Below are 21002 nucleotides of genomic sequence, written 5' to 3' on the forward strand. Positions count from 1 at the left end.
GAGGGGCCGTGAATTGGGTTTGGCAGTAAATACCCTTAGAGTCCAGGTATCAGCTCTGGGGGCATTGTATAACAGCAATGTAGCGGGAAATAGATGGGTATCTAGATTTATGAAAGCTATGGATCGGAGTAACCCCGTTCATATTGTTAGATTACCGCCATGGGATCTAAATTTGGTTTTAGACGCTTTAACAGAACCCCCCTTTGAGCCGTTAGATTCTGTCTCCATTAAAAATTTAACTTTAAAGACGGCCCTGCTAGTAGCCTTGACTTCTGCTAGAAGAGAGAGTGATATGCAAGCGTTGTCAGTAGACCCTCCTTATCTAATGATCTTTCAGGATAGGCTAGTCTTGAAGCCTGACCCAGCATACCTACCGAAGGTAGCCTCTAAATTCCATAGGAGTCAGGAAATATATTTACCTTCTTTTTGTGATAACCCAGTTTCAGCAGAAGAACAAAAGTGTCATATGTTAGAAGAACAGTATTAGAGTACCTACACAAAACAGAACCCTGGAGGCAGAGTAGGGCTCTGTTTGTCTCCTTTCAGAATCCAAGGAAGGGGGCGAGTGTTACTAAAGGTTCTATTGCCAGATGGATCAGAGATGCAATATGTCTTGCCTATACTGCCAAAGGTCAGACTCCACCAGAAGGCATCAAGGCCCACTCCACTAGAGCCATGGCCTCATCCTGGGCGGAGAAAACGGACGTCTCCATAGACGTGATATGTAAGGCGGCAACATGGTCATCTCCTTCCACCTTTTATAATCATTACCGTCTCGATCTATCATGTAAGGCCAATTTAGACTTTGGCCGTTCAGTACTTAGTGCTGTAGTCCCTCCCAGGTGATTAGTCTTTGAAAGTCTCTCGTTAGGGTGCTGTCGTGGCGATAGGAAAACCGGTTTTTACTTACCGGTAATAGGATTTTACAGAGCCCACGACAGCACCCGTACATTCCCCCCCGTAGTTAAATCACTGGTTTCTGCACTCTTTGGGTAGTGTGCCATTAGTTATCACTCTTTTAGAGGTGATGGTATTTAGTAATGTTTAAGTATATATGATTATGTACTAACTCAATGGGCGGTGTCCCTTATACTCTGAAACACAAACTGGAGTGGTGAGGGGGACCGCCCCTTTAAATCCTGTAGGTTCCTGTCCAGATGGTGGGCGGATCCCCTCTCTCGTAAGGGTGCTGTCGTGGACTCTGTAAAATCCTATTACCGGTAAGTAAAAACCGGTATTGCCCAGCCACGTATGACACAGGTTTAAAAAATAAACATACCTTCCGCTGGCCCGTTGTAGCTGTGTCGGGTGCAGCCGGCAGCTTCCTGACGTCGCGGTCTCATGACCGTGACGTCACGGCAGGTCCTTTCAGCGCAGGACTTGTGATGACGTCGCGGTCACATGACTGTGACGTCATGGCAGGTCCTTCTGCCAGACCATCCGTGCACCGGAACGTGCCGGTTGTATCGTGAGGAGCGGGAAAGTCGGCGTAGGTGAGTATATAATTATTTTTTATTATTTTTAACATTAGATGTTTTTACTATTGGCGCTGCGCCAAAAAAACTTGGTCACACAGGGTTAATAGCGGCGGTAACGGAGTGCGTTACCCGCGGCATAACGCGGTCCGTTACCGCTGGCATTAACCCTGTGTGAGCGGAGGGGTGTATGCGGGCGCCGGGCAGTGAGTGCGGGGAGTAAGGAGCGGCCATTTTCTTGCGGACTGTGCGCGTCGCTGATTGGTTGCGGCAGCCATGACAGGCAGCTGCCGAGACCAATCAGCGAACGAATAACCGTTACAGACAGACAGACGGAAGTGACCCTTAGACAATTATATAGTAGATATATACTAATATCACATTTCTCCACCAGTGGGCGCTGCAGTGCATATCCACCTGTAGCTTATGACAATACCTGCTGATTTCTAGAGTCTGCATTCAAGGTAAAAAGATTGCTCCTTTTTGAGTTTATATCTATTGCATAGTTTTTGTTGAACATTTTTGCAATGGCATTTTACCAAGTTTTGCACCGTTTGCTTTCTATAGTTTCATGACTGTTCATGGGTGGCAGAATAAGTTGGCTGAGAATTGTTCAGTGAGCTCGTTCTGAGCGCAGCTGTTCTCTTCCTTCTGAGCTCCTCTTCGCCTTCATTCCTGATCTATGACCATGTGAAAGTTGGGCAGACCTTAGAGAAGGGCTCAGGAGAGCCAAGATATATAAACTCTTCCATCACAATGACTGATTCTCCGTTACCCTCTTCTGCAGCATCACAGAAGATATAAAGGTGAACAGTACAAAAATTTTAATATAACCAAATTACAATTAGTATTTTTTTTAGCCTAAAATACATGCAGACAAGCAAACTACTCCCCTGAAGAAGTCCATGGCATAGGACACATCACTTGAACATGTACTTTCCTTCCCTTCCGCCCCCCCCCCCCCCCCCCCTCTTCTCCAAATCTCTCTTCTGAATCTGTCTTGTGTAACATCGCCTCATGTTGGGAGCGGCTGCACTGAGGAACCATTCTGTGACACAGACCAATGGCCTCACGAACTGGTGGAGTATATAACAATCCAGGGCGAGGGGTTTTTTTTTGGGAAGGACCCCATTTCCTCTGGTCATTGATGCACATTTAATACACAGGTTGTGACAGTTTAGGGGTCACTGCAGCAGTGTCTCTGAATCCAGTGATCTCTTTCTACACCCGACACCTGGGCAGCGGCAGCTGTAGGTGACCTGGTAATCGCCGTCGTACCAAAGGTCTCCGTTGTTGTCCAGTGCCAGCCTTACACTTCCAGGATGGCCTTGGCAGCGCTGGCCTCTCTCTCTTCCTCTTCTATAGATATCATGAGATCATTTGCTGATTCCTGCTCCGGGTAATGTGACGCCAGTAGGGGGCTCTCTCGGCTGTCGCCTTCCGTCATTACTGATCTCCATCGAGGAGGAACTTCTGAGATGGAGCCGACGAGGACGGTGTCCGCATTCATGATGTAGATGTGTTCTAGGAAAGATAGAAAGGAGAAGCATGGACGGAGAGATCGGGATAGAAGATAAATGATTGATATGAGACGTAATAGATCCACTGCTGCTCACCGATCCGGTTCATTAGGTCTCCTTGTGTTCCGTCGTTTCCCTCCATTGTTCCGTCGCTCTCTTTCCTCTCACTCTCGGGGGTTACGTTCTCCTTTTGCAATAGATTCTCCTGGGTATTTACGTCCGTGACTCTCGCCTGTAAAATCCGGGCGGAAGATGCCAAAATATTACCCCATAGTTATGCGAGGATGTAAAGAAGAAATAAAAAGCCATGATGTTACATGTAGCAGAGATAGGAGAGAGATCCCATGCACCCAAATATTAATAGTCCCATTACCCCACAGCAAAAACTAGAATTGGGGACAGTTTCCACTGAATTACAGAAGAGAAACACTCCAGGCGAGTGATACATTGTGTGCACACGATGCAGATTTGGTGCAGAACTGCAGCAGAAACGCTGCAGAACTGCACTGTGATTTACAGTACAATGTAAATCAATGGGAAAAAAAAAAGCTGTGCACATGGTGCAGAAAAATCTGCGCAGAAACGCTGCAGATTTCAAAGTGCACGTCGCTTCTTTTGTGTAGTTCTGCAGCGTTTCTGCTGCAGAATTTTCTGCACCATGTGCACAGCTTTTTTTTTCCCCATTGATTTACATTGTACTGCACAGAAACTGCATAGAATCTGCGCATAAACTGCATAGAAACTGCACAGAAACTGCATCAAATCTGCAGATGCAGATTTAGTGCAGAAAATTCTGCACCACATTTCCTACGTGTGCACATAGCCTTATACTCAATGCAGGATCCGTGGGGGCAGAGCATGACACATTCTCCATGCTCCGCCCCCCAGGAACCTGCCCTGGGAATAACACGCAGTATAGGTTGTTAGCCCTGTATATTACACTTACCACAAGATCAGGCTGGATGAAATCTAGAAAAAAAAAAAAAGAAAATTTGATTTGTAAGAAGTTCGGCAGCCAATCAGGTCCCATCTGCTGCTGCTTGCTGATCAGATCCTCCCCGGAAGGTACTTACTCTTCCAGAGCTTGAGGTTACAGATATTCTGCTGCCAGTAGAGGAGGAAGGCGACGAGCAGCGAGACGGCGCAGATGATAGCGGCCACCACATACACCGCGCTCCGCTTCCCTGCGGGACACACGACATCTTCTCAAAAGACTTTACCAGAAAGGTGAGAATCCTCAACACATCTAATACAAGAAAGCATTCATAGACAGGACAAGCGGCGGCAGCTGCTGAGGGGGACAGGGCATGCTGGGAGCAGTAGTTCTATAGCTGCACCACGTTGGTCTAATAGGGACTCACTGGTTTTATATAAAGGAAACAATGTCCTGCAACTTTATAACATACTCTGTTCAAATTCTTCACCATTGCAAGATCTCTTGCTGTCAGTGAAAGACATTCAGTGACCCTGTCCATAACTAGTCCAGTGTACACCATGCTCTGTGAGCTGAACCAATCAGATCTCTGCTACCTTGTTACAATACACACAGAGCATTGTCTACACACATAGCAATGTCTACACAGCAATGTCTACACAGCATTGTCTACATCCAGCAATGTCTACACACAGCATTGTCTACACAGCATTGTCTACACACAGCATTGTTTACACAGCATTGTCTACACACAGCAATGTCTACATACAGCAATGTCTACATACAGAGCATTGTCTACACACAGCATTGTCTACACACAGCATTGTCTACACACAGCAATGTCTACACACAGCATTGTCTACACACAGAGCATTGTCTACACACATAGCAATGTCTACACAGCAATGTCTACACAGCATTGTCTACATCCAGCAATGTCTACACACAGCATTGTCTACACAGCATTGTCTACACACAGCATTGTTTACACAGCATTGTCTACACACAGCAATGTCTACATACAGCAATGTCTACATACAGAGCATTGTCCACACAGAGCAATGTCTACACACAGAAATATCTACACACAGCACTGTCTACACACAGAATTGTCTGCAAACAGCAATGTCTACAGACAGCAACCTCTACACACAGCAAGGTCTACATACAGAGCAATATCTACACACAGCAATGTTTACACACAGCATTGTCTACACTGGATCCACTTCTCTGGGGAGAGCAGGAACAGCTGTGTACAAGATCTGCAGTCTCTGAATGGAAGCAAGAGTCTTCTCATTCATTGACAGCAATCAGATGTCTTGGAAATGAAATGGTGATGAATTAAAACACAAAGGAGCCGATATAGATAACAGTTTGCGCCCAGAAAACAGGAGGAAAACTATGAAATCTCGTACAACTTATGTGCAGCTCACAGTTGTGCAACCATTTTGTAACTTTTGCGTCCTTACACCCGTGTTGCTCAATTTTTTGAAAAGTGGGTTGAGCTTAGCAGTAGTGGGTGTGGTCTGACAAATTTATCTTAATTTAATTACACAAAATGGCAAATCATCTTTATAGAATTGACTCTCCATGGACACAGCATGTACGGCATTAGTAACTGGCCATTTAGAAGTGACACCCCCTTTAAGAACTCTAGCCATATTGGAGGTCGGACAGGTTTATTTGATATTCCCATAATATATATTTTTTTTTTTACAAAGCACTGTATCTGCATGACTATTAATATTCAATACAACTTAAAAAAAATTTCTTGTAATTTTTGTGTATTTTTTTCATCTCTATGTCCTTATGTCGATCCAGCATCGCACAGCTAAATAGGTGGTCTTATTCCTGTCTGCTAAAACTAGATTTTCTGTCCGCACCTTGCTTCTCCCCAGTGCTGCAGACCCTCCCTCACTCTGCTGTTTGTTTATTGCAGAAACATAGATATCAACAAGAACAGGTTTTATTTCTGTGGATGAGGTGACCAATGACAGTTGTGAATGTAGCAACGCTGACCCATTATGTGACCAATATTAAAGTCCACATCTCCAGAATATGATTATGCTGTGTCACAGATCCCTTCTCCGTGGTGTCACTTATTCGTCATGTGCCCGCTCTCACACGTGACTTGGGGTTGTGCCTGCAAGGGTTAATCTATCTCCCCACTCTCAGTCCAGCATTCAGCCTCTGTCCTATGCTGTAGTGGGAGCATAAATCACACCGACCCAGACACATACACACTGCCACCACTCATTGAATACACGGGCAATGAGTCCCGGAACTAATAATACTAATAATGTCTACCACTCATAAGGCTCACAAACCTTAGGCTATGGATTCTTTTAGAACATTCAAGGTTCAACTTGTTAAAGTTTTATACTTTAATAACAAAAGGTTCAATGCTTACAATAAGAAAAGGTATAAAAATATGATAATAAAAAGACATACAACTTATGCAAAACAGTATAAAATAAAGAGGAGAAACTTACAGAAATTATCTAACTGGTAGTTGCTTTCTGCTCCCTGAGGGTAGGACGATGTAGATTGGATCACACCAGCTTCTCAGGTTGCCCCATCATGTGAACACAATTCTCTGTCTGCAGCCTAAATTTATAACTTTGGTCTGGAGGTCAGGTTTCTAGACCGGCCCCTCAGGTTAATATCATAATTGCTGGCTTTTTGATTGGCCACGGCCACGCTACTAATGAATAATGAATATATTATTTTTCTCTCGAGACACTTGTGAAAAGGTTCTCAGGAATAGATACCCTCAGGCCGCAATTAACATCTCCCCTCCAAGACCTAGAAGGTGCCAAATGTTACCTTTCTTCTTGGCCCTAGCTAGACATCCTGGTGAGATATGGAGACACAATTTCTACTAGTCCCAAGGAAGTACCTGTTAACACCTACGTGCGACTTGCCTTCAGGACAGATGTTACATTATCACTAGTCACACATATAACCCTAGACATATGTCACTACACACATATAGATATATATACACATTTCACCACATGCTGCCCCTGCACGTATAGCAGAGCTGAGCATTGAATAGCTGAGCTGTGCGACAACAGGGCTCTCAGGGCAGTACGGATCCCGTGAGAGTGTCTGGGGCTGATTTATTAGACAGGGCTGTAGGTGCATCTGTTTGTCATGAATTAGACAGGGTCATTAGGTACAAATGCAGCTGGTGTCAGTGAGATGTCCGGCACAACATAGCTGAGCTGTGCTGCAACCTGGGTATCAGATGATTTATTAGACAGGGTCATTAGGCGATCTGAGTGACAGTATTAAAACAGACAGAATTAAAAAAAATGAGAGCACATTAGGATTTGGGGAATAAGCCTTTAAGAATTGAATGTGTACCTGTCTCATATATGTCCCTTGTGGTTATACTAGTGAAAGCCCCAGAGGTCGTGGTGTCCGGTGTGGTGGTGCTGCCAGAGCTGGTGCTGCCGGAGGTGATGACGTATCTTGTTGGTCTCACATCAGGGCGCAGGGTGTAGTTCTTGCTGGATATCGGCCCTCCGCACAGAGCGTCAGTCGTGGTGCTGCCCCTCCTAGTGGTGACTAGATGTAATTTATCACAACTAAATAAAAGAAAAGAATGATGAATTAAGTAGGAATGGTGATAATCTGATAATGAGGGTATAAACATTTTTCTGTCTCTTTTACATATTTTTCTTCTTTATATTGTCTCGTGTGTGATACAGTCACATTTTTTGGCCACTGTATAAATCCGTCCGACATCTTTTTTAAGTTTCGCAAAAAATACAGAAGCCTCGTTCAGTTTCTTGTGCAATTTTTCTAAGAAAAATCTTTGTTTTTTAAGTTCAAGCTGAAGATTTCCTCCAATAAAATCAGACAGGAGCGGTGCATACTAGGATTTTAGTCACACGGACCGCGCATGTCTGAATTGTGCCATGACTAATATCGGTCCATGGAGGTCTGCCAGGCCCAGCATGAAGATGGAAAATACGAAGCTCTGAGCTTATTATATGGCATCTACATCTTATTTCTTTGCGGTCAGTGAATATTTTAATTCACTGACAGCAATCAGAGAACTTGACTATGAACGGTACCTAGCAGGAAAGTTATCAGTGACAATAATTTACTACTTCCACACCATAATGCCCTCTGGCAAGCTACATGAGGACGACCTGGGGTACGGTCACCCACCGCAACTACAGCACATTAATCATACGAGGCCATAGTGACCCCCGTACGTCTCCATGGTGTCCGGACTCACTCTGTGTGCGGCTTGCAGACCTCTGTGGTGGATTTCACATCCGAGAAGGTCCCGCTAGGACAAGCTTCACATTCTGTGTTCTTCATAGGAGAACCTGTGAAATGTGTATACAGAGAGATATGAGCCCATGATATAGTATGTGGGGTATACAGAGTCAGGTGAAGGTGCATCCTCCGGCCCCATAGGTGCAGGACTATCAGTACCGGGTACCTTTCTGCTTTACTCCTTGGCCAGTTGGGCACTGTGTGAAGAGGTTGCAGCGGGCACATGTGTTGGGCAGAGGCGAGTGGCAGTAGTAGCCGGTCTTACACTGGCAGATCGCCTCCGTGAGTAACGTGCAGCTCTGGACGGTCACAAGGGAAGATTCTGGAAAGGAAGAATAAAAACATTGGAACTTTCTTATGTGCTTGTATTTCTGTTATTATGTTGGATATTTTCCATTATCAATATCTCTGCTTGCAGTCTGTTAATAGAAGCTGCCCTGACCTAATCTCACGGCTGAGGTTTCGTCACAGTGTATTCCGTCTAGCCCATCCTCTTTCATGGACTTGTTCATCTTTTCTTGATTTGCACGGAGCCAAATCTGAACCAGCAACTAAAACCGACTCTGGTGACTCATCTGTAGCCGCGGCCGTTCAGATATAAATAGCTGAGAATTTCCTCAGACGGCTGTTATTACGGGCAGGATCTGCCACTTTCTCACTAGAAATGTGCTCATTAATATTAGTGCATTGGGTCTGGGTGACTCCGAAAATGTCTGCGCCACCAAATAACAGCCAGGATGGTGCCGGATTATCATATCAGATATTCTAGATGATGGGACAGCCATACAGTAAAATGCTGATAGATCCAGTAACTCCAGTGGCTGGGCGATTATTTCCAATATTGACCACCTAACTTATTAAGATCGATCCCAATGTAGAATCAGATCCTAATTGTAAGTACAGACCCAACAGTGTCCTGTGCCGCGGCCCCTCACACCCCAATATTCAGGATATACAGTTACGTCCATATATATTTGGACAGAGACAACATTTTCCTAATTTTGATTATAGACATTACCACAATGAATTTTAAACAAAACAATTCAGATGCAGTTGAAGTTCAGACTTTCAGCTTTCATTTGAGGGTATCCACATTAAAATTGGATGAAGGGTTTAGGAGTTTCAGCTCCTTAACATGTGCCACCCTGTGTTTAAAGGGACCAAAAGTAATTGGACAATTGACTCCAAGGCCATTTCATGGACAGGTGTGGGCAATCCCTTCATTATATCATTCTCAATTAAGCAGATAAAAGGCCTGGAGTTGATTTGAGATGTGGTGCTTGCATTTGGAAGGTTTTGCTGTGAAGTAAACATGCGGTCAAAGGAGCTCTCCATGCAGGTGAAACAAGCCATCGTTAAGCTGCGAAAACAGAAAAAACCCATCCGAGAAATTGCTACAATATTAGGAGTAGCAAAATCTACAGTTTGGTACATCCTGAGAAAGAAAGAAAGCACTGGTGAACTCATCAATGCAAAAAGACCTGAGCGCCCACGGAAGACAACAGTGGTGGATGATAGCAGAATAATCTCCATGGTGAAGAGAAACCCCTTCACAGCAGCCAACCAAGTGACCAACACTCTCCAGGAGGTCGGTGTATCAATATCCAAATCTATCATAAAGAGAAGACGGCATGAAAGTAAATACAGAGGGTTCACTGCACGGTGCAAGCCACTCATAAGCATCAAGAATAAAAAGGCTAGACTGGACTTTGCTAAAAAACATCTAAAAAAGCCAGCACAGTTCTGGAAGAACATTCTTTGATGAAACCAAGATCAACCTCTACTAGAATGATGGAAAGAGAAAAGTATGGCGAAGGCGTGGTACAGCTCATGATCCAAAGCATACCACATCATCTGTAAAACCCGGCGGAGGCAGTGTGATGGCTTGGGCATGCATGGCTGCCAGTGGCACCGGGTCACTAGTGTTTATTGATAATGTGACACAGGACAGAAGCAGCCGAATGAATTCTGAGGTCTTCAGAGCCACCATACTGTGTGCTCAGATCCAGCCAAATGCAGCCAAACTGATTGGTCGTCGTTTCATACTACAGATGGACAATGACCCAAAACATAAAGCCAAAGCAACCCAGGAGTTTATTAAAGCAACGAAGAGGAATATTCTTGAATGGCCAAGTCAGTCACCTGATCTCAACCCAATTGAGCAGCATTTCACTTGTTAAAGACTAAACTTCAGACAGAAAGGCCCACAAACAAACAGCAACTGAAAACCACCACAGTGAAGGCCTGGCAGAGCATCAAAAAGGAGGAAACACAGCGTCTGGTGATGGCCATGAGTTCAAGGCTTCAGGCAGTCATTGCCAACAAAGGGTTTTCAACCAGGTACTAAAAATGAACATTTTATTTAAAATTATTTAATCTGTCCAATTACTTTTGGTCCCTTTAAAAACAGGGTGGCACATGTTAAGGAGCTGAAACTCCTAAACCCTTCATCCAATTTTAATGTGGATACCCTCAAATGAAAGCTGAAAGTCTGAACTTCAACTGCATCTGAATTGTTTTGTTTAAAATTCATTGTGGTAATGTCTATAACCAAAATTAGAAAAATGTTGTCTCTGTCCAAATATATATGGACGTAACTGTATATATACCGTCATCAGTCCATCAGGTTATTCTGCGTGCCATGTCCTTACATTTACCTTCCTTGCACTGTCTGCAGGTTACACACGTGGGACGATTCTTGGACCAGACGATGAACTTCTCGGGCTCAGAACACGACGCACATTCTTTTTTAATGTCTTTGACACAAGTGGAGCGCGTCACCAGACCTGGAAATGAGAAATGATGAAACATCATGGCCTCAAACCAGAGGACAAGGACCAAATCAATGGGGTCTATCACAAAAAAATTACTGTCACAAGGAGCAGAGGACTGTGCAATATAGTATGTGACCCCCAACAAGAGCATCGTCCCTCCCTAAGGGGGGCAAAGGGATCTGTCTAATCTGATCCCAGAGATTTTCATTGGAGCCACTCAGGGGTCTGCCACGTACCCACTCTGCTCCGCGTGGCATGCTCTGGACCTACCCTGAGGACATCTGAAGCAGCAGTCATTCTCTTTCTCATTGTAGTACTGATTTCCTTGGCAGCTCTGGTGGCCAGCGACTTTCTAGAATGACAACAGAGATAAGTGGAAAATTAGTCAGTGTCATTATCCCCTACCCCGAGTATGAAGAATATTGGAGACATAATTTCATGTCAATCATCTGCATACTATATGGGCATGGAATTATAAAAATATCCTGCAACATGCTGTGGTAAGAGGACATCTGGCCAGCTCAGACAAAGGATTTACCCCCCCACTTAGCTGGTATACAACCTTCTTCAGGAGACCCTCATGCGGCCTCAGTCCTTTGTTCAGCCAGATAGGATTTTATAAAGGAGTTCTGGAAATACTATATGTCCTAGCTGTAGATCGTCTATATTTCCGAGATCCCCTGACTAAGGCATGTGCCTGGTGAAAAAAATATAAAGATTCTTTATTCTGCCATAGTCACATACAACGTTTCGGCCATGTTGGCCTTTATCAAGTACTTGATAATGGCCAACATGGCCGAAACGTTGTATGTGACTATGGCAGAATAAAGAATCTTTATATTTTTTTCACCTGGAACGGATGCTGCTTCCTTTTTCTACATTTGTGAGTATTGTCCAAATTGGATCCTTGGACTTTGGAGCGTGCAGCCGAACATTTCGGTGCTGTTGGTTGTGGTTTTTTTTTTGTAAGGCATGTGCCTGTCTGGGTCTTGAGTCATTCTAGCAAGCACGGCAAGGGAGATATACAGAACAGCCACTAGCAGCTAGGTAGCAAAATTATGTTTAGTCTCTATGAGTAGCAGGGGCCCGGTCGGATCTGATGGCACCAGAACCGCTGCCCTAGGACCGCCCAGAAAAGACTTATGACCTTTCCTAGGTTTTGGGAGATTTGTCTCCAACCCTCCAGGGGAGAAGGGGAGTGACCCAGATGGTTAAATGCTTCTGTGCAGAATTTCCTATGGCTTTTTCTCTGGGAGGTCATGATGACACATCATTTGAGGACAGGTCACACACAGAGGGGATCACAAGCCCCCCATGTGGCAACCCCTCCCCCGCAAGCCAGGCCTTTCAACTAACTGACTATATGTTCGGCAATACCTTTTGTACTACCACTATTTGTATATCTGACCATTGTGTATATATATAACTATTGTGTATATTGTGCATGGTCTAGTGTGCCCTTAAGGAGATTAAATATATAAGTTAACATTGGGCGGCTCTTTTATCTCAATCAACAAATCCACACGTCCATTTCTCAGCCTAATCTCACATACTACTGAGGAGTTTTCCTGACTCGATATCACCCTGATAACGGACCAGGCGTATAACGAACGAGGAACTGGAGACAGTCCTACCGGGCTGATAAGGTTCTGCTTCACTGGGGCTAGTAAAAGGGGCCTCTCAGTCTGTCAGGGTTGTGAGCGAGTGTGGTGCAACGTCAGTGACTGCGTGGGCCACCTTCTCTCACTCCCTGTGCCTCCCTGGGCCCGTGTGGACAGTGGAGGGTCTGTGTAAAACTGTGCCGAGCTGACCTTACGTGTCCCTACGGGGTGCGGAATGAGACGTTGGTACAAGTGGGGAGATCTTACCACGTGATCCCGCTGACGTAAAAGTGATGTCAGACAGGTGTGGCTTCTTCATGTTTCATCACAAGTCGAGTGTAAGTATTATCCAATATCCAGAGTGACAATGTCATTATCCTGTACCCCGAGTGTCAGCATCATTATCCTGTACCCCAAGTGTCAGTGTCATTATCCTGTACCACAAGCGTCAGTGTCATTATCCTCTACCCCGAGTGTCAGTGTCATTATTCTGTACCCCGAGTGTCAGTGCCATTATCCCGTACCCCGAGTGTCAGTGTCATTATCCTGTACCCCGATTGTCAGTGTCATTATCCTGTACCCTGAGTGTCAGTGCCATTATCCTGTACGCCGAGTGTCAGTGTCATTATCCTGTACCCCGAGTGTCAGTGTCATTATCCTGTACCCCGAGTGTCAGTGTCATTATCCTGTACCCCGAGTGTCAGTGTCATTATCCTGTACCCCGAGTGTCAGCATCATTATCCTGTACCCCGAGTGTCAGCATCATTATCCTGTACCCCGAGTGTCAGCATCATTATCCTGTACCCCGAGTGTCAGTGTCATTATCCTGTACCTCGAGTGTCAGTGTCATTATCCTGTACCCCGAGTGTCAGTGTCATTATTCTGTACCCCGAGTGTCAGTGCCATTATCCCGTACCCCGAGTGTCAGTGTCATTATCCTGTACCCCGATTGTCAGTTTCATTATCCTGTACCCCGAGTGTCAGAGTCATTATCCTGTACCCCGACTGTCAGTGTCATTATCCTGTACCCCGAGTGTCAGTATCATTATCCTGTACCCCGAGTTTCAGAGTCAGTATTCTGTACCCCGACTGTCAGTGTCATTATCCTGTACCCCGAGTGTCAGTATCATTATCCTCTACCCCGAGTGTCATCATCATTATTCTGTACCCCGAGTGTCAGCGTCATTATCCTGTACCCTGAATGTCAGTGTCATTATCCTGTACCCTGAATGTCAGTGTCATTATCCTGTACCCCGAGTGTCAGTGTCATTATCCTGCACCCCGAGTGTCAGTGTCATTATCCTGTACCACGAGCGTCAGTGTCATTATCCTGTACCCCGAGCGTCAGCGTCATTATCCTGTACCCTGAGTGTCAGTGTCATTATCCTGTACCCAAGTGTCAGCGTCATTATCCTGTACCCTGAATGTCAGTGTCATTATCCTGTACCCTGAATGTCAGTGTCATTATCCTGTACCCCGAGTGTCAGTGTAATTATCCTGCACCCCGAGTGTCAGTGTCATTATCCTGTACCACGAGCGTCAGTGTCATTATCCTGTACCCCGAGCGTCAGCGTCATTATCCTGTACCCTGAGTGTCAGTGTCATTATCCTGTACCCAAGTGTCAGCGTCATTATCCTGTACCCCGAGTGTCAGTGTCATTATCCTGTACCCCAAGTGTCAGTGTCATTATCCTGTACCCCGAGCGTCAGTGTCATTATTCTGTACCCCGAGTATCAGTGTCATTATCCTGTACCCCGAGTGTCAGCGTCATTCTCCTGTACCCCGAGTGTCAGTGTCATTATCCTGTACCCCGAGTGTCAGCGTCATTATCCTGTACCCCGAGTGTCTGTGTCATTATCCTGTACCCCGAGTGTCAGTGTCATTATCCTGTAGCCCCAGTGTCAGTGTCATTATCCTGTACCCCGAGCGTCAGTGTCATTATTCTGTACCCCGAGTATCAGTGTCATTACCCTGCACCCCGAGTCAGTGTCATTATCCTGTACCCCGAGCGTCAGCGTCAATATCCTGTACCCTGAGTGTCAGCGTCATTATCCTGTACCCCGAGTGTCAGTGTCATTATCCTGCACCCCGAGTGTCAGTGTCATTATCCTGCACCCCGAGTGTCAGTGTCATTATCCTGTACCCCAGTGTCAGCGTCATTATCCTGTACCCCGAGTGTCAGTTCCATTATCCTGTACCCCAAGCGTCAGTGTCATTATCCTGTACCCCGAGCGTCAGTGTCATTATTCTGTACCCCGAGTATCAGTGTCATTATCCTGTACCCCGAGTGTCAGCGTAATTCTCCTATACCCCGAGTGTCAGTGTCATTATCCTGTACCCCGAGTGTCAGCGTCATTATCCTGTACCCCGAGTGTCAGTGTCATTATCCTGTACCCCGAGTGTGAGTGCCATTATCCTGTACCCTGAGTGTCAGTGCCATTATCCTGTACCCCGAGTGTCAGCGTCATTATCCTGTACCCCGAGTTTCAGCGTCATCCTGTACCCCGAGTGTCAGCGTCATTATCCTGTACCCCGAGTGTCAGGGTCATTATCCTGTACCCCGAGTGTCAGTGTCATTATCCTGTACCCCGAGTGTCAGTGTAATTATCCTGTACCCCGAGTGTCAGTGCCATTATCCTGTACCCCGAGTGTCAGTGCCATTATCCTGTACCCCGAGTGTCAGAGTCATTATCCTGTACCCCGACTGTCAGTGTCATTATCCTGTACCCCGAGTGTCAGTATCATTATCCTGTACCCCGAGTGTCAGTGCCATTATCCTGTACCCCGAGTGTCAGAGTCATTATTCTGTACCCCGACTGTCAGTGTCATTATCCTGTACCCCGAGTGTCAGTGTCATTATCCCGTACCCCGAGTGTCAGCGTCATTATCCTGTACCCCGAGTGTCAGCATCATTATCCTGTACCCCAAGTGTCAGTGTCATTATCCTGTACCACAAGCGTCAGTGTCATTATCCTCTACCCCGAGTGTCAGTGTCATTATTCTGTACCCCGAGTGTCAGTGCCATTATCCCGTACCCCGAGTGTCAGTGTCATTATCCTGTACCCCGATTGTCAGTGTCATTATCCTGTACCCTGAGTGTCAGTGCCATTATCCTGTACGCCGAGTGTCAGTGTCATTATCCTGTACCCCGAGTGTCAGTGTCATTATCCTGTACCCCGAGTGTCAGTGTCATTATCCTGTACCCCGAGTGTCAGTGTCATTATCCTGTACCCCGAGTGTCAGCATCATTATCCTGTACCCCGAGTGTCAGCATCATTATCCTGTACCCCGAGTGTCAGTGTCATTATCCTGTACCTCGAGTGTCAGTGTCATTATCCTGTACCCCGAGTGTCAGTGTCATTATTCTGTACCCCGAGTGTCAGTGCCATTATCCCGTACCCCGAGTGTCAGTGTCATTATCCTGTACCCCGATTGTCAGTTTCATTATCCTGTACCCCGAGTGTCAGAGTCATTATCCTGTACCCCGACTGTCAGTGTCATTATCCTGTACCCCGAGTGTCAGTATCATTATCCTGTACCCCGAGTTTCAGAGTCAGTATTCTGTACCCCGACTGTCAGTGTCATTATCCTGTACCCCGAGTGTCAGTATCATTATCCTCTACCCCGAGTGTCATCATCATTATTCTGTACCCCGAGTGTCAGCGTCATTATCCTGTACCCTGAATGTCAGTGTCATTATCCTGTACCCTGAATGTCAGTGTCATTATCCTGTACCCCGAGTGTCAGTGTCATTATCCTGCACCCCGAGTGTCAGTGTCATTATCCTGTACCACGAGCGTCAGTGTCATTATCCTGTACCCCGAGCGTCAGCGTCATTATCCTGTACCCTGAGTGTCAGTGTCATTATCCTGTACCCAAGTGTCAGCGTCATTATCCTGTACCCTGAATGTCAGTGTCATTATCCTGTACCCTGAATGTCAGTGTCATTATCCTGTACCCCGAGTGTCAGTGTAATTATCCTGCACCCCGAGTGTCAGTGTCATTATCCTGTACCACGAGCGTCAGTGTCATTATCCTGTACCCCGAGCGTCAGCGTCATTATCCTGTACCCTGAGTGTCAGTGTCATTATCCTGTACCCAAGTGTCAGCGTCATTATCCTGTACCCCGAGTGTCAGTGTCATTATCCTGTACCCCAAGTGTCAGTGTCATTATCCTGTACCCCGAGCGTCAGTGTCATTATTCTGTACCCCGAGTATCAGTGTCATTATCCTGTACCCCGAGTGTCAGCGTCATTCTCCTGTACCCCGAGTGTCAGTGTCATTATCCTGTACCCCGAGTGTCAGCGTCATTATCCTGTACCCCGAGTGTCTGTGTCATTATCCTGTACCCCGAGTGTCAGTGTCATTATCCTGTAGCCCCAGTGTCAGTGTCATTATCCTGTACCCCGAGCGTCAGTGTCATTATTCTGTACCCCGAGTATCAGTGTCATTACCCTGCACCCCGAGTCAGTGTCATTATCCTGTACCCCGAGCGTCAGCGTCAATATCCTGTACCCTGAGTGTCAGCGTCATTATCCTGTACCCCGAGTGTCAGTGTCATTATCCTGCACCCCGAGTGTCAGTGTCATTATCCTGCACCCCGAGTGTCAGTGTCATTATCCTGTACCCCAGTGTCAGCGTCATTATCCTGTACCCCGAGTGTCAGTTCCATTATCCTGTACCCCAAGCGTCAGTGTCATTATCCTGTACCCCGAGCGTCAGTGTCATTATTCTGTACCCCGAGTATCAGTGTCATTATCCTGTACCCCGAGTGTCAGCGTAATTCTCCTATACCCCGAGTGTCAGTGTCATTATCCTGTACCCCGAGTGTCAGCGTCATTATCCTGTACCCCGAGTGTCAGTGTCATTATCCTGTACCCCGAGTGTGAGTGCCATTATCCTGTACCCTGAGTGTCAGTGCCATTATCCTGTACCCCGAGTGTCAGCGTCATTATCCTGTACCCCGAGTTTCAGCGTCATCCTGTACCCCGAGTGTCAGCGTCATTATCCTGTACCCCGAGTGTCAGGGTCATTATCCTGTACCCCGAGTGTCAGTGTCATTATCCTGTACCCCGAGTGTCAGTGTAATTATCCTGTACCCCGAGTGTCAGTGCCATTATCCTGTACCCCGAGTGTCAGTGCCATTATCCTGTACCCCGAGTGTCAGAGTCATTATCCTGTACCCCGACTGTCAGTGTCATTATCCTGTACCCCGAGTGTCAGTATCATTATCCTGTACCCCGAGTGTCAGTGCCATTATCCTGTACCCCGAGTGTCAGAGTCATTATTCTGTACCCCGACTGTCAGTGTCATTATCCTGTACCCCGAGTGTCAGTGTCATTATCCCGTACCCCGAGTGTCAGCGTCATTATCCTGTACCCCGAGTGTCAGTGTCATTATCCTGTACCACGAGCGTCAGTGTCATTATCCTGTACCCCGAGCGTCAGCGTCATTATCCTGTACCCTGAGTGTCAGTGTCATTATCCTGTACCCCGAGCGTCAGTGTCATTATTCTGTACCACGAGTATCAGTGTCATTATCCTGTACCCCGAGTGTCAGCGTCATTATTCTGTACCCCGAGTGTCAGTGTCACTATCCTGTACCCCGAGCGTCAGCGTCATTATTCTGTACCCCGAGTGTCAGCGTCATTATCCTGTACCCCGAGTGTCAGTGTCACTATCCTGTACCCTGAGCGTCAGTGTCATTATCCTGTACCCCGAGCGTCAGCGTCATTATCCTGTACCCTGAGTGTCAGCGTCATTATCCTGTACCCCGAGCGTCAGTGTCATTATTCTGTACCCCGAGTGTCAGTGTCATTATCCTGTACCCCGAGTGTCAGCGTCATTATCCTGTACCCCGAGTGTCTGTGTCATTATCCTGTACCCCGAGTGTCAGTGTCATTATCCTGTTGCCCCAGTTTCAGTGTCATTATCCTGTACCCCAAGTGGCAGTGTCATTATCCTGTACCCCCAGTGTCAGTGTCATTATCCCGTACCCCGAGTGTCAGTGTCATTATCCTGTACCCCGAGTGTCAGTGTCATTATCCTGTACCCCCAGTGTCAGTGTCATTATCCCGTACCCCGAGTGTCAGTGTCATTATCCTGTACCCCGAGTGTCAGTGTCATTATCCTGTACCCCCAGTGTCAGTGTCATTATCCCGTACCCCGAGTGTCAGCGTCATTATCCTGTACCCCGAGTGTCAGTGTCATTATCCTGTACCACGAGCGTCAGTGTCATTATCCTGTACCCCGAGCGTCAGCGTCATTATCCTGTACCCTGAGTGTCAGTGTCATTATCCTGTACCCCAGTGTCAGCGTCATTATCCTGTACCCCGAGTGTCAGTTCCATTATCCTGTACCCCAAGTGTCAGTGTCATTATCCTGTACCCCGAGCGTCAGTGTCATTATTCTGTACCCCGAGTATCAGTGTCATTATCCTGTACCCCGAGTGTCAGCGTCATTATTCTGTACCCCGAGTGTCAGTGTCACTATCCTGTACCCCGAGCGTCAGTGTCATTATTCTGTACCCCGAGTATCAGTGTCATTATCCTGTACCCCGAGTGTCAGCGTCATTATTCTGTACCCCGAGTGTCAGCGTCATTATCCTGTACCCCGAGTATCAGTGTCATTATCCTGTACCCTGAGCGTCAGTGTCATTATCCTGTACCCCGAGCGTCAGCGTCATTATCCTGTACCCTGAGTGTCAGCGTCATTATCCTGTACCCTGAATGTCAGTGTCATTATCCTGTACCCCGAGAGTCAGTGTCATTATTCTGTACCCCGAGTGTCAGCGTCATTATCCTGTACCCCGAGTATCAGTGTCATTATCCTGTACCCCGAGTGTCAGTGCCATTATCCTGTACCACGAGCGTCAGTGTCATTATCCTGTACCCCGAGCGTCAGCGTCATTATCCTGTACCCCGAGTGTCAGTTCCATTATCCTGTACCCCGAGCGTCAGTGTCATTATTCTGTACCCCGAGTATCAGTGTCATTATCCTGTACCCCGAGTGTCAGCGTCATTATTCTGTACCCCGAGTGTCTGTGTCATTATCCTGTGCCCCGAGTGTCAGCGTCCTTATCCTGTACCCCGAGTGTCTGTGTCATTATCCTGTACCCCGAGTGTCAGTGTCATTATCCCGTAGCCCCAGTGTCAGTGTCATTATCCCGTACCCCGAGTGGCAGTGTCATTATCCTGTACCCCCAGTGTCAGTGTCATTATCCCGTACCCCGAGTGTCAGTGTCATTATCCAGTACCCCGAGTGTCAGTGTCATTATCCTGTACCCCGAGTGTCTGTGTCATTATCCTGTACCCCGAGTGTCAGCGTAATTATCCTGTACCCCGAGTGTCAGCGTCATTATACTGTACCCCGAGTGTCAGTGTCATTATCCTGTACCCCGAGTGTCAGTGTCATTATCCTGTACCCCGAGTGTCAGTGTCATTATCCTGTACCCCGAGTGTCAGTGTCATTATCCTGTAGCCCCAGTGTCAGTGTCATTATCCTGTACCCCCAGTGTCAGTGTCATTATCCTGTACCACGAGCGTCAGTGTCATTATCCTGTACCCCGAGCGTCAGCGTCATTATCCTGTACCCTGAGTGTCAGCGTCATTATCCTGTACCCTGAATGTCAGTGTCATTATCCTGTACCCCGAGTGTCAGTGTCATTATCCTGCACCCCGAGTGTCAGTGTCATTATCCTGTACCACGAGCGTCAGTGTCATTATCCTGTACCACGAGCGTCAGTGTCATTATCCTGTACCCAGAGTGTCAGTTCCATTATCCTGTACCCCGAGCGTCAGTGTCATTATTCTGTACCCCGAGTGTCAGTGTCATTATCCTGTACCATGAGCGTCAGTGTCATTATCCTGTACCCCGAGCGTCAGTGTCATTATCCTGTACCCCGAGTGTCAGTTCCATTATCCTGTACCCCGAGCGTCAGTGTCATTATTCTGTACCCCGAGTGTCAGTGTCATTATCCTGTACCCCGAGTGTCAGCGTCATTATCCTGTACCCCGAGTGTCTGTGTCATTATCCTGTACCCCGAGTGTCAGTGTCATTATCCTGTAGCCCCAGTTTCAGTGTCATTATCCTGTACCCCAAGTGGCAGTGTCATTATCCTGTACCCCCAGTGTCAGTGTCATTATCCCGTACCCCGAGTGTCAGTGTCATTATCCTGTACCCCGAGTGTCAGTGTCATTATCCTGTACCCCCAGTGTCAGTGTCATTATCCCGTACCCCGAGTGTCAGTGTCATTATCCTGTAGCCCCAGTGTCAGTGTCATTATCCTGTACCCCGAGTGGCAGTGTCATTATCCTGTACCCCCAGTGGCAGTGTCATTATCCCGTACCCCGAGTGTCAGTGTCATTATCCTGTACCCCGAGTGTCAGTGTCATTATCCCGTA

The 21002-nt window shown here is 46.8% G+C and overlaps 1 protein-coding gene across 1 annotated transcript in view; it reads right to left on the reverse strand.

Annotated features, from left to right (window-relative positions):
* Positions 1-2284: 2284 nt before the first annotated feature.
* Positions 2285-21002, reverse strand: part of LOC143768785 (tumor necrosis factor receptor superfamily member 8-like) — a 70856-nt gene continuing 52138 nt past the window's right edge. The window contains exons 3-11 of the mRNA XM_077257425.1: positions 11270-11351; positions 10883-11011; positions 8392-8547; positions 8182-8275; positions 7299-7522; positions 4069-4179; positions 3942-3964; positions 3092-3227; positions 2285-2999 (exon numbers count right to left, since the gene is read on the reverse strand). Coding sequence (XP_077113540.1) covers positions 2785-2999; positions 3092-3227; positions 3942-3964; positions 4069-4179; positions 7299-7522; positions 8182-8275; positions 8392-8547; positions 10883-11011; positions 11270-11351 — 1170 coding nt within the window. The 3' untranslated portion in view covers positions 2285-2784. The remainder of the gene's footprint in view (positions 3000-3091; positions 3228-3941; positions 3965-4068; positions 4180-7298; positions 7523-8181; positions 8276-8391; positions 8548-10882; positions 11012-11269; positions 11352-21002) is intronic.

The sequence above is a fragment of the Ranitomeya variabilis genome, chromosome 4 (assembly GCF_051348905.1).
Source record: "Ranitomeya variabilis isolate aRanVar5 chromosome 4, aRanVar5.hap1, whole genome shotgun sequence".
NCBI lineage: Eukaryota > Metazoa > Chordata > Amphibia > Anura > Dendrobatidae > Ranitomeya > Ranitomeya variabilis.